The sequence below is a fragment of the Diospyros lotus genome, chromosome 10, assembly GCF_014633365.1.
Source record: "Diospyros lotus cultivar Yz01 chromosome 10, ASM1463336v1, whole genome shotgun sequence".
Lineage (NCBI taxonomy): Eukaryota > Viridiplantae > Streptophyta > Magnoliopsida > Ericales > Ebenaceae > Diospyros > Diospyros lotus.
In genome coordinates this window covers 4,997,144-5,011,081 of record NC_068347.1, presented here as the reverse complement: position 1 = coordinate 5,011,081, position 13,938 = coordinate 4,997,144, and the positions used below count along the sequence as shown (strand labels likewise).

The 13,938-nt window shown below is 36.4% G+C and overlaps 2 protein-coding genes across 2 annotated transcripts; both read left to right on the top strand.

Annotated features, from left to right (window-relative positions):
• Positions 1-2,608: 2,608 nt before the first annotated feature.
• LOC127812251 (pentatricopeptide repeat-containing protein At1g73710) lies at positions 2,609-6,278 on the top strand. The gene has a single exon (XM_052352638.1). The coding sequence runs from the start codon at positions 2,870-2,872 to the stop codon at positions 5,942-5,944; it is 3,075 nt and encodes a 1,024-aa protein (XP_052208598.1). The 5' UTR covers positions 2,609-2,869; the 3' UTR covers positions 5,945-6,278.
• A 2,022-nt stretch (positions 6,279-8,300) lies between these two features.
• On the top strand, positions 8,301-12,452 carry LOC127810809 (uncharacterized). The gene is made up of 7 exons (XM_052350361.1): positions 8,301-8,784; positions 9,059-9,199; positions 9,298-9,411; positions 9,503-9,676; positions 10,841-10,956; positions 11,725-11,791; positions 12,032-12,452. The coding sequence occupies exons 1-7, from the start codon at positions 8,356-8,358 to the stop codon at positions 12,035-12,037; spliced, it is 1,047 nt and encodes a 348-aa protein (XP_052206321.1). The 5' UTR covers positions 8,301-8,355; the 3' UTR covers positions 12,038-12,452.
• Positions 12,453-13,938: the final 1,486 nt, after the last annotated feature.

The following is a 13,938-nucleotide window of genomic DNA, read 5'->3' as shown; positions in this document are numbered from 1 at the left end:
TTTTGAAAAACCCAATTCACTCCCCTCTTGGGTATTTTTCTGGGCAACAACCCCGTCTCTCATAAAACCAATGCTGAAGCATATTCTTGAAGTACTCCATTAGACATTGAATCGGCAATTTATGTGTATCTGTCAAGGTTGCATTTAGGCATTTTGCAATATTTGTCATCATGATATCAAATCACTTGCCATTTGAAAATGCATGTGCCCAATGATTGAAACCAACCTCTCTAAGATAGGCACCAACGACTAGAACATATTGCTCCAGTTCATTAAAGTATTCATTAAATTCTGATTCCCTATAAGCCTTTACTGCTTTGTAGAATAAGGCACACACATTTTTGTGCTTGAATGTAGCCTTAACATTATGCCCAATGTGATATATACATGCAACGTGTGTGGCATTAGAGAACTCCGTCATTACCGCTTTTTGTATGCTTTTATGCCGGTCAGACACAAATACTAAACCGGGTATCTCATCACCAATTGCAAAGTGTAATTTTGTGAAAAACCATTCCCATGATACATCATTATTTGAATCTTCGACTCCCAACACTGTAGGATATACGTTGTTGTTACTATCTTTGTAGGTGGCAACAAACAAACTATCAATATATTTACCCTTAAAAAAACAAGCGTCGATAGCAATAACGGGCCGTATTTGGGAGCGGAATCCAACTAGGCATGCACTAATGGCCATGAAAAGGTATTTGAATCTATTGTTACCTTCAGTCTGGATTTTTGTAATTGTTTCGGGGTTTTTTAACTTCAACATGTACAGATAAGATGAAAGCAACCTAAACGATTCTTCCGCACCTCCATGGATCATGTCCAAATACTTTTTCCCTCGACCGCCATGCCTTTTCATAATTGATGTTGACTCCAAAGTCCTTGCAAAAATCGTTGATAATGACCTTGGGCTTATAAATATGTTTCACATCCTCATATTTGGGTTTAACATAAGAGCCAATTACTTTTTTCTTCACCTGAGAATGATCACAGTGCATTATTGAAGATGAACATGCATGAATATTGATATATTTCCTTATTGTTCAACCAAAAGAAGTGCCAAGTGTTGTTGCCCTCAAGTGCCGTTTACACTACTCCTGCTTGCATCTTTGGTACAATACCTTCTTTGTTGACTTTACAACTTTGTATTCATAATTCTTTTTCAAAGCTAACAAACTCATTATTTGATGCAATTTAGATTTTAACGTGAAAACTTGGTTCAACTCAACTTCTGACACATTCGACGATGATCCCTGGCTAATCTTTGATAATTTAAAAAATGGGAGCAAAGTAGGATGCTCAGCACGATCGGGTTCTTCAGAAACGTGTTGATCATTTTCAACCCTATGTCCGACATTATCCCAATTAACATCTTCTGCACCATGCCCACCATCATCACAATTAACAACTTCAAGCCCATTTCCATCCACATCATCATGACAATCATTATCTATCGACCATATTGGACTATTGTTGCCCAAGCGTACTACCGGAGTATTACTTAATTCTTTATTCTCTACAACTTCTTCGTTATTTCTATCACCAAGATTATTCACAAAATCAACACACAATGAGCTTTTAGAATCTATACGAGATCATTTGACATCATGAATCTCTGTTGAAAGTGTAGACAGATCTAACTTGTTAAACTTGTACTTCAACTCAACCAACTTCTCAACCGAACTAACATTGAACTGCATGTATATGGAAGTTAATAATTGTTCAAAAGTGCAATTTGGCTCCACGCGTATTACCTGACCACTTTTATCAGTCACGTACTTATATTTTTTGTCATTAACATCATATTTTCACTGACCTCCAAACATCACAGGTACAAAGATAGGTGTCATTCATTTAACGTTATATCGATTTTCCACACATCGCTGTGTAAGAATATATCTGTTAAAACGTATTGGTGTGTAAGATTATATCGGTTAACACATATTGGTTCACATAAAATATCAACCGATAACATGCTATCGATATATCATTTCAGAACAGATATGTACATATATATTTGTTCAACACCGATATATAAATCAATATAAACATGAGAAATATATAAGTTTCACCTACCGGTTGCAATATATTAATCGATATAGAGAATTGCATACTTTTCACTAGATCAAACTTTTTGATGAAGAAACAGAACCAATTTCATTTACAAACCCATTACTTTTTCATTCAAAACATCACAAAAAAGAGGATAAACTACTTTGAAATCAATCAAGCTTCCAACATACATTGACAACCAATTTTTCAAATATAACAAAATGAATAAATACTTGGTATGGAGAAAAACTACAGGACCTATAGAGTAAATAATAACAATGGCTTTTAACGAAGACGATTAATGTTGAAGCGGGGACAATGGAGAAAAAGAAAGAAATATGAGCCAAAGAGATTCATTGCAAGTAAGAATGTGCAGGAAATGATAAAACAAGATCCTATATCTAATACAAGTGGGGACATTTTTGTTTAGTAAAAATTTAAAAGTCCTAATTTTACAAAAATTTTGGAAATCTGCTATTTTTGCAAAGTTTAGTACGGAAAGTCCTATTTTTGCAAATTTCCCAAACTAAAACCCGGATGGATTAATCGACTTACCCAAACCTTCTCTTTCTCTTCTCTAATTTACGATCTGGAGCATCCGACCCATCCGCCTAATCTAATCGACAAACCGCAGTCATCCGCAGCAACCTTGTCGCCGCCGGGGTCCCTGCGAAGTCCAGAACCGATCCCCGCCTCCGAAACATGAGCAAAATCCTCAGCATACTCGCCTAGGTAGGGTCAAATCCTCGGCCGAGATCTCATCCAAACCAACGAGCGATTGAAGGTTCTTCGAGCGATCAGCGGAAAGATGCTGCTTCATATAAGTTGCAGTTCCAAAGGCCACGACAATCTCCTCCAGAACTCTATCCAAAACAACACCTTGCCTTGCTCACGTAAGCTCCAAACCTTTCACTGCGACTTCAAGACTAGGGTTTTTCTGGGTTTCAATAGTTTGTATAATAATTATAATCACAGCTTGGCGGGGAGACGGGACTGCTCTTTGCTTTCTGTATCACCTTCCTCCGAAACTATTCGATCCCATGACAAAATACCAATCAAGCATGTCCAGAAGCAGAGTACTAGAGCACCTAGGGTGGTTTCTCTAGGGTTTAAACTCCGTTGCCATTCAAGGACAGTGGTTCCGCCTGCCAAAAACTCGATAAATGGTAAAAAGAAGAGGCATGGCGGTGTATTGCAGTCGATTTTGCGGTCCATGGAGTCTGCGGATGATATCGGGAAGACCCTTAGTTTTTATGACGGGAAGCTCAGTCCCAGAGAACAAACTGTGATTCTCAAGGAGCAGAGCAGCTGGGAGAGGGTTGTTAAGGTTTTTGAGTGGATAAAGTCACAGAAAGAATACTTGCCCAACGTAATTCACTACAATGTGGTGCTTCGGGCACTGGGTCGAGCCCAGAAATGGGATGAGTTGAGGCTCTGCTGGATTGAAATGGCGAAAAATGGTCTTTTTCCTACTAATAACACCTATGGAATGCTCGTCGATGTGTATGGAAAAGCGGGTCTTGTTAAGGAAGCACTTCTCTGGATAAAGCACATGAAACTCAGAGGAATTTTTCCAGATGAGGTCACAATGAATACGGTTGTTCGTGTTTTGAAGGATGCAGGGGAATATGACCGGGCAGATAGGTTTTATAAAGATTGGTGTCTTGGGAAGATTGAGCTGGATGATCTTGATTTGGATTCTGTAGCTGTTTCTGAATCTGTGTCTCGTTCCCAACCCGTTAGTTTGAAGCACTTCTTGTCGACTGAGCTTTTCAAGACAGGTGGGAGAGGTAACCCCACAAACATTATGCCTTCATCTGATTTGGAGTCCCCTGTTCGCCGGCCCCAACTTACAGCTACTTATAATACTTTGATTGATTTGTATGGGAAGGCTGGCCGGTTGAAGGATGCTGCAGATGTGTTTGCTGAAATGTTGAAGTCGGGGGTGGCAGTTGATACTACTACTTTCAACACCATGATCTTCACCTGTGGAAGCCATGGGAATTTGACAGAGGCAGAAACTTTGCTCAAAAAGATGGAGGAGAGGGGAATATCACCTGATACGAAAACTTACAACATCCTTCTGTCATTGTATGCTGGTGTAGGGAACATAGACGCAGCTCTTCAGTGTTACAGGAAAATAAGGGAGGTGGGGCTTTTCCCCGACATTGTAACCGGCAGGGCTGTTCTGCAGATATTATGTGAGAGAAACATGGTTCAAGAAGTGAATGCAGTACTTGAAGAAATGGAAAAATCTGGCTTGCACTTAGATGAACACTCTTTTCCTGTTCTTATTAAGATGTATGTTGATGAAGGGTTGCTTGAGCAGGCACATGTCATTTTTGAGAAGAGCCAATTACATGGAGGATTGTCCTCAAGAACATATGCGGCTATTATGGATGCATATGCTGATAAGGGATTGTGGGCTGAAGCAGAGGCTGTGTTCTGCAGGAAGAGGGATTTGGGTGGACAGCAGAAGGACGTGGCCGAGTACAATGTGATGGTCAAAGCTTATGGTAAGGCGAAGCTTTTTGATAAAGCGTTTTCACTCTTTAAGGGCATGAAACATCATGGGACTTGGCCAGATGAATGCACCTTTAACTCTCTTATCCAAATGCTATCTGGAGGAGATTTAGTGGACCAAGCAAGGGACATTTTAGTAGAAATGCAAGAAGTGGGATATAAACCCCTGTGTCTGACTTTTTCTGCTGTCATTGCAAGTTATGCCCGTTTGAGCAGGCTTTCTGATGCTGTGGATGTCTATGAAGAAATGGAGAGAACAGGGGTAAAGCCCAATGAAGTTGTTTATGGGTCTTTAATCAACGGATTTGCGGAGGCTGGTAGAGTTGATGAAGCTCTTCGCTATTTCTTCATTATGGAAGAAAATGGTATTTTGGCAAATCAGATAGTCCTTACTTCCATGATTAAAGCTTACAGCAAGGTCGGGTCCTTGGGAGGAGCCAAACAGTTTTATGAGAGGATGAAGGACTTGGAGGGCGGTCCTGACCTCGTGGCATCAAATAGCATGCTCAATCTGTATGCAGATCTTGGTATGGTATCTGAAGCCAGAATAGTATTTGATAATTTGAGAGAGAAGGGTTCGGCAGATGGAGTTACCTTTGCTACCATGATGTATCTTTACAAGAACATGGGTATGCTTGATGAGGCCATAGAAGTTGCCGAGGAGATGCAACGGTCAGGTTTACTGAGGGACTGCGTTTCATTTAACAAGGTAATGGCATGCTATGCCACAAACGGGCAGTTGCTGGAATGCTCTAGATTGTTGCATAAGATGGTAAGTCAAAAGCTTTTGCCTGATACTGGAACATTTAGGGTATTATTTACTGTACTGAAGAAGGCTGGTGTGCCAATGGAGGTGGTGGCACAGCTTGAGTCATGCTACCGTGAGGGGAAGCCTTTTGCTAGACAAGCTGTTATAGCTTGTATATTCTCGGCAGTTGGCTTGAATGATTTGGCACATGAATCCTGTGAAATCTTCATTAGAGCCAGAGTTGGGCTACAGTCCTTTGCCTATAATGCTGCATTATATGTTTACGGGGCTTCGGGGGAAACTGATCGAGCTTTGAACGTGTTCATGAAAATGCAAGACGAGGGTGTAGAACCAGACCTCGTCACTTACATGAATCTGGTGGGTTGCTATGGTAAGGCTGGCATGGTGGAAGCTGTGAAGCGGATTCACAGACAGTTGAAATATGGAGAGATTGAGCCAAATGAATCCCTGTTCAAGGCAGTGATGGATGCCTACAGACATGCCAACAGACAGGATCTTGCTGAACTGGTTAGCCAAGAGATGAGATTTGCTTCTGATGCACATCTGTATTCTGAATCTGAACTTGAAGAGGATGATGATCAAGCTTGTTAACATCTTCAAGGATTTAGCCCCCCTTTTTGAAAATTCAATTTGTATCGAAGATTCAGCATTGATGTAGAGAGAAACTAGAGATTGCACACTTTTTTTTTTTTTTCCTAATTAGAAAGGATATGAAGGCAGTAAGACCACTTTTCGAGTTCATTTACTGATAACCTGACACTCGATCGATATACCTTACCATTATTAATACCTGTGAAGAATCATCCTTTCTCATTATTATTACCATTTTCGTGAGCAGTGCTTTTGGTTTATATTTTGTTCGATCCAAATAATTGCTTGAATTTTTCTGCCAACGGCTGAATGAAATTGTTTACTTGTGCATCCTCCAGGCTCTTTTCCCTTTTGATGATTGGTTGCAAAAGTTGCCTTTGACCAAATTGCCTGGGTTGCAGCTTGGAACAGCGTCTCTTATGTGGTTTTGGGGTTCCAAAATCAAACTCTTACTTTTCTCTCTATATTTTTACGTTTTTTTTTATGTATAGTTATTCAAATTTTTTATTTCAATTACACTTCTAAATTTATATTTTTGAATTAATTTAATTCTTATATTTTGATATTTTTTTGTGACAATATGAATGCAATCGTTGTTTTAATTACATATAGCTATATTTTTGAGTTAATTTAATTCTTATACTTTAATATATAAAAAAAATAAAATAAGATAAGTCAATTAAATTATTTTTTTGTATGTTAAAATGTATGAGTTAAATTGTATAAAAAATTCAAAACAACAAAAAATTATAATTGTTATATTAAAAAAATGTGAAAGTACAGGAGTTAAATTAATTTAAAAATATAAATATAAGTATATAATTAAAATAATAAAAAAGTCACGTAATCATAAAAAAAATATAAAATTATAAAAGTAAAAATATAGATTTGACCAAATTCTTAAGCTAACCTGGCTTGAATTTGACAGAATTCTTAATAAATAAGCCTAAGTTTATGAAAGCTAGACTCTTTTGCAATCTAAAAATGCTATTTTTTTTTTGTTATTTTTATTATTCAACCAATATGATTTACATCAATATTTATTAATTACATGTAATTATATTAAATTATATTTCTTTTTAGCTATTAAAAATGTAAAAATTTAATTTTGTAAGTTGTATTCAATTAATACATCTACTTTGAATTAATAATTGTTATATTTTAAATGTTACTTAAATATTATTTATGTATTTTCCGTTAAATATTTTTTTAACAATTAAATAATATTTTATTTTTATTTAATATTTGTAGCTAAAAGGAAAATAATTTTTAATATATATTTGATAATTAAATGATTTTTTAGAATAAAAATATCACTTTTACAAGATTTTTCAATTTTTGTAATATAAAAAGATATTCTTGTTAACGAATTATTTTTATCCTTTCATTTTATTAAAATTAAAATATAATAAATATAACAATAAAATAAAATGATCATCCTATTCTCAAAAGTTGAAACCTTCCCCTTAAAGAAATAAGAGCTCCACTACAAAGCCAGGAGGGTCACAGAGAGATTTACAGAAAAGGGGCAAAAAATCAAAATTACCCCGCCCACTTTGCAAATTTGCAAAGTGGGCCACTACCCTCGCCCCTGCTTCTCTCATCTCCCCCCATGGCCGTTGCCCTAGCCTTGCCACCGCCCTTCTCTCGCCTCGCTGCTGTGCCTCCGTTGCCTCACTGCCCTCGTCTTGCTTTTGTCGCCTTGCTGCCATCGCCGTCTCGCCTTGCCCGATCGTCGCTACATTTTTAGCGACTATCGGCGAGGCGACGATGGCAACGAAGCGCCAGATACGAGGGCAGCGAGGCAACGGAGGCAAGACGAGGGCGACAACGAGGCTAGGGCAGTGGCCATGGGAAGGGAGAGGAGGGGAGATGAGAGAAATAGGGCGGTTGTAATTCATGGGAGAGGGAGGGAGAAAGTAGGGCGCGGGGACAAAATCATTTTTTTGCCCCTTTTCGGTAAACGCGTCGAACTTTCCAACATTTTCCAAGAAATAATCATTCTATTCTAATTCATACAAAACATAATGATGAAATAAAATTTTCCTTTCTCTTCCCGTCCAAAATCATTCCTTCCAACTAGAAGTGCTCAATTGGTTTGGACAAAGTCAATCCAAAATTATGATCAAATGGAAGACTCATTTATAAAAATTTTTAAACCAAAGAGAGTTTTTCAGTTTAGTTTAATTTGATTTTTCGATTTAGACCAAAATTTAAATACCCTTTTAAGTCTTACTATAAATGAAACAACAGTCCAAATTTATTAATTATGGAACCAAAAACTCGAATAAAATTAACCAAAATTGGTCAGTTTAATTCCCACCGATCATATATATATGGCAACCTGATCTTCCATCGAAGGGTTTCTTCTTCTTCGCTTCTTGTCCCTAAAAGTCTTCTATGTATCAGCCATGGCTACTCTGAAAACCTACATCATTGCCCATATTCTCTCAGCACCCACCAAACCCATCACAGAAACCCATAAACCCAATTCACATAAACCCAATTCACTCTCGCTCTCTACTTCCCAACTCTTCTCCAAGCCAAACCCATCACTGAGTTCAACAACCATTTCCACCAAAAAGAGGCCAAATTGGGTCACTAACTCGGTCACAGAGGACAGGGACTTGGTTGTGGCGCAGACTAGGGTTTCATCTGGTCAAGAAGACGGACCCAGAGATGGAATTGGGAGAGAATTGGAAGAAGAGAAGGGGGTGCTCTCTCATGGGCCTGGGGACAATGATAAGTTCGTTGGTAGAGCAATTAATGCTGCTATTGTTCTGGGTTTTGGTACCTTTGCAATCACCAAGTTGCTCACCATTGACCATGACTACTGGCATGTGAGTTGATCTTGTATTGGTTAAGTTTTTTATTTGGAACGATGAGAATCCTTAACCACGGCCTTTCCGGTGTGTACTTGGTAAACGTAACTCATGGGTATACTTAGCTTAGAAATCACGTATACTAAGTAATCACACAGAAATCTGTGTGAGCTTTCAACCGGGGTTGTATTGATTAAGGTTTTCCCTAAATGTGTTTCTGAGCCAGTGATAAGCATGGATCTAATTCTATAATTTGTAAGGCAATCATTTCCTCTTTGTTTGTATTGTTTAGGGGTGGACTCTTTATGAAGTCCTCAGGTATGTGCCTGAACACAATTGGACTGCATATGAAGAAGCTCTCAAAACCAATCCAGTATTAGCCAAAATGATGATTAGTGGAGTGGTCTACTCTCTGGGAGATTGGATTGCACAAGTATGTGTTTCTGAATGTCATTTGCTATATTTATATATGGTGATATTGAATTCCTTTTAATATGATTCTTAATTTGTTATGTGCTATTGAGTTTGCAGTGTTATGAAGGAAAACCCCTTTTTGAATTTGACAGAACGCGGATGTTTAGGTCAGGCCTTGTGGGATTCTTGCTCCATGGATCCCTTTCTCATTATTACTACCAGTTTTGTGAGGTAGTGCTTTTGGTCATGTTTTGTTTGAATCAACTTACTAGTTGCTTGAATTTTTCTATGAATGGCTGAAATCGTTTGCTTGTGTTTCTAGGCTCTTTTCCCTTTTGACGACTGGTGGGTGGTCCCTGCAAAAGTTGCTTTTGACCAAACTGTGTGGGCTGCAACTTGGAACAGCATCTATTACGTGGTTCTGGGGTTCTTGCGTTTGGAAACCTCAGAAAATATTTTTGATGAACTCAAAGCCACATTTTGGCCCTTGTTGACTGTAAGAAATTTAAAATTTTTCATCTTCACCAGTTTTTGTGATGAGTTTCTCCATGGTTCTCTTCTAAACATCATGTTTTCCATATGTATGGCCTATGTTGTTATATTTTTTCTACCTAAATGCATAATTCTGATAGTTGAGTCAGTTGATTTGATTCTCAAACATCAAAAATGAATCTTTAACCACAAATATTTTGGTTGTATTTGAATTCATACGTTTAAGATCCAGGTTTAAAAATCATAACATGAACAAAAATATAAGAGGCAATTGTTAGGTATACTACCATTTACAGGAAAAAAATATGTTAGATATACTACCAAAATTTACATGAAGAAATATGATGGGCCTGGGCTTTTGGCTTATGCTTGAGCACTTGGCTTTCATTGAGGTAGTCATCAAAAGGACAGTTCCTGATTCAAAATCAGTATAAACTTATGAAGTGCTTTCCCTAGAGAAAGGATGTTGCTCAACAGGCCAGATGTTGATCAAGACATTTTGAGGTTAAATCATGTTATTAGGCACTTGTAGATCATGCGAGGCTAGTATCCTCTCTCCAGAAGTGAATTCTGTTACTATGCTACTTCTACGGTATGTTCCCTTAGTATGTTAAGGATCTCATTTTGTCTTCTGGGGAAGCTCATGTTGATAAGAGGAAGAAAAATGCTTCTTCTTCTTCTTAAATCTCTTATACCCTGATGTGGACTATCTAGCGATAGTTTATTTTGAGCTCCTTTAAAGGCTGTGAAGTTCCTTTCTCTAGGCTTAATAGTGTATACTCTTTCACTTTTTGTTTAGTTGGTTCTTACTTGGTACAGGGGGTGAATCTAGACTTTTTGAATTAGTTTTTGTATTTGTTATGTTTTTTGAGTAATTATTTCATTGATGCATAGAGGTTATAGGCTTTTATGCATGGATGGTACCCTTTTAACCTCGTCTATCAAATACTTCTACATAAACAAGTATTTCTCATAAAAAAAGAAATAAAACTGACATCTGACTTATCGGCTAAGTTAAAACATCAATGTACTGGTGTTGCTTGCTTGTTCTATGAAATGAAATTAAACACAAGTTCATGAATTTAATACCATTGCCGGTTCTGATTCTATGTATGCAGTGATCAACATAGCTTGTTGATAACATTACTTTACTATGATTCACTTTCAGGCAGGGTGGAAGCTCTGGCCCTTTGCCCACCTAATTACCTATGGTGTGATCCCTGTAGAGCAAAGACTTCTTTGGGTAGACTGCGTGGAGCTCATATGGGTAACCATACTATCGACGTGAGTACTATATCAATCAGTTCCTATCTGTTGGATAACTGGCTATTTACATAAATGCATTATATCTGAATGCTTTGATTGGTTTTTGTCTTACCAAGAAAAAATAATGCTTTGAATCAGAATCCCATGGGCATGTCTATTGCGGTACACCATATCTGATTTTTTTTTTTCTTTTTATTTCTGTTGCTTCGTGTACTGTCTATATTTGCCAATTCATCCGAACCTGAAAATGCCAGGAAATTGCAAAATCACTCCAGATTCTATGCGTGAAATATTTACTTTAACTGCCTAATACCGTAGTATTTCTTTTGTCAATTGTTAGATTACGGTAGTACTTCATGACATAATGGATGCATCAATTTCTTGGCCTCCTGTCAAGAATGGTTGTTTTGGTTCTTTGGCATCTGTTGTCTTCGGGCTTGGCTTGTTGCATCTTCCATCTGATGTTAATGCCTTAAAATTTCTAGAGCTGTTGGCAAATACTATTTGGTTCCGATTGTTGCCAATTTTTAGCCTGAGTGGTATTTGCTGCCACTGCTCAAGAGGGTCAAAAAATGGCTGTGTTTGGCTTCTAATTACCTGATTCAGATTCGGTATAGCTTCCATTTTGTCCCTGAGCAGGACCGACCCTATTGCATAGGTGATGCCAAATTATTTGTGATGTCCCGTTCTAGAACTAGCCTGTTTCCATGGTTGACAATTGTGAAAGGGTCTTTTAACTGTTCTGGTAGACATATTTCTCTTAAAACTAAAAATTTTCATTTGTAGATACTCAAATGAGAAATCAGAAGCTCGGATATCAGAGGCATCACCTGAAGCAAAGTCCAGTTCGAAGGTAAGAAATAAAATTCATCCACAGTTGTGCTGCCTCAGGGCTCCCCAAAGGTCATCAAATATAATTGACCATAGCAAGGGCAAGGTTGTGTACAGAAACAACTCTTCCTGACCCTCACAACAACGAACATCGATGACGAACATCAATGCTGGATACTGATCCATCATCTTACCAAATGTGAATTGAAGATCACCTCTGTGCTAACTGATTTTAAACTTGATGATCTCTTACTCTTGACAGGAGTGACTATGCCAATGACTTGAAACCGCCTCCCACTGATATCGACCCCAGGTCGATGATTCTGCAGTCGCGGTCTGAAGATACATACCAGATCATCTTCTCCATCGTTAGAAGTTATAGATATGGTAAATTGGGAGAACAAATTCATAAATGGTGATCTTCTCCTGGACGGATTTAAGTGTCATACTGGAGTGAGTTTGCTCTTACAAGCTGGCTAGAGAGACATTGTTCTTGTTTTTGTTTCTCTTCTGTTCTTAGAGGATGCTTTTTTGGCTTGTCTTTGATCAGAAGAGCACACAACTCTTGTTTATGGTTTGCATTATTATAGGGAAATGAACGAGGGAATAAAATTGTCTTTGGAGAAATGTTATTTGGACACTCAATTGTGACACTTTTAATGGCATCCGTATATTAATAATTATATTTTTGTGTCACATTAATATTAGTGTATAATACATACACTCATAAAAAATGTTACAATTGAGTGTTCCAAGTAACCTTTTTAATTGTTTTAAGTATTTATTTAAGAGACATGACTTTTAGTTTCAATCTCTTTTAATTGCATGCTCAGATTGCTGCTGATATAGTGTTCCTTTATATATTGCAAGCTCTTTAATTTGAATTTTTCTCATTTACTATTAGTTAAAAAAAATAAAATATTACTAAAAAGAATATATTTCTCAGTCTATTAGGAGACGTCTTTTCTTTTTTTTTTTTTTTGTAAGTAATAAACATCAATATTTTTAACATGTCTCTTCTCTCCCCTTGTGACTTGTTTTTAGAAAAACTTCCAAACCCCATGGATTCCCCGAAGCCGCTTAAGATTTAGTAAATTTTTAATATTTAATAACACCTTTTAATATTTAAAATTGAACATTTATTTAAACTAATTATTATTCATCAAATCTAAATAATTCTACCAGTTATTGTAGCAAGGTCCCTTGTTTTTTGTTGTCATTAGGGTTTAGTATCAATGTCAATAACTAATGTCTTTGTTGTTTTTAATCTATTTTTAATTTTTAAAAATAGTAAAAATATATTTATATTTATATTTTTGAAAACAAGAAAAAATTTTATAAAAAAAATTTAAAATAATAAAAAGTTATTTTGACAATTTTAATCATAAATATGCTCAAAATTTTCAAAACACCGAAAACACTATAAATAAAAAAAAATTGTTTTCAGCAATCTCAAATAAACATTCAAAATATAAAATTAAAAATGAATTCAAAACTCAAAACTGAAAAGTAAAACATGAAGAGAATAACTCTTAAGATTTTGATTAATTTTTATTGGGGAGTGCAGAAAAGAATCTTATTCATTTCGACCATACTTGTGAGATGCTATCTAAGATAGAGCTGGGGCGGAGCCATGTGAGGCCCAGTGGGGACAATTGCCCCCACTGGGCCAGATTTTTTTTTAAATTTTATTTTTTACAATAATATACTACTAGAAATAAAAAAAATTATATTATATTTTACTAATAGAAATAAAAAAAGTAAATATTAAAAAAAGCAAGTATGTAATGGTTCAATAGTAACCATTATAGTATTTTTTTACAATTTGTTCATAATTTTTTTTTTTTTTACAATGATGATGCAAATGAAGCTAAGTACTGAAGAACATTGTGGAGTAAAGAAAGCAAGTATATAGGAAATTTATATTAAATAAAATAAACAAGTTAACAAAGTAAGTATTTAGTAAATTGATGTTGCACAACTTCCTATGAATCCCAAGCTAAGAATTATAATAATGGATTACAATGTTAATTTTCGAGATTAAATTAGAAGAATCTATTACAAAGAGGTCCGTGTCAGTCTCGAAATTAAGAAGATTCATTCTATTTTGGTTCAATGAATTTAGTAATTGGTAAGAATATAGTATAAACAAAGATGTCGCATTTTATT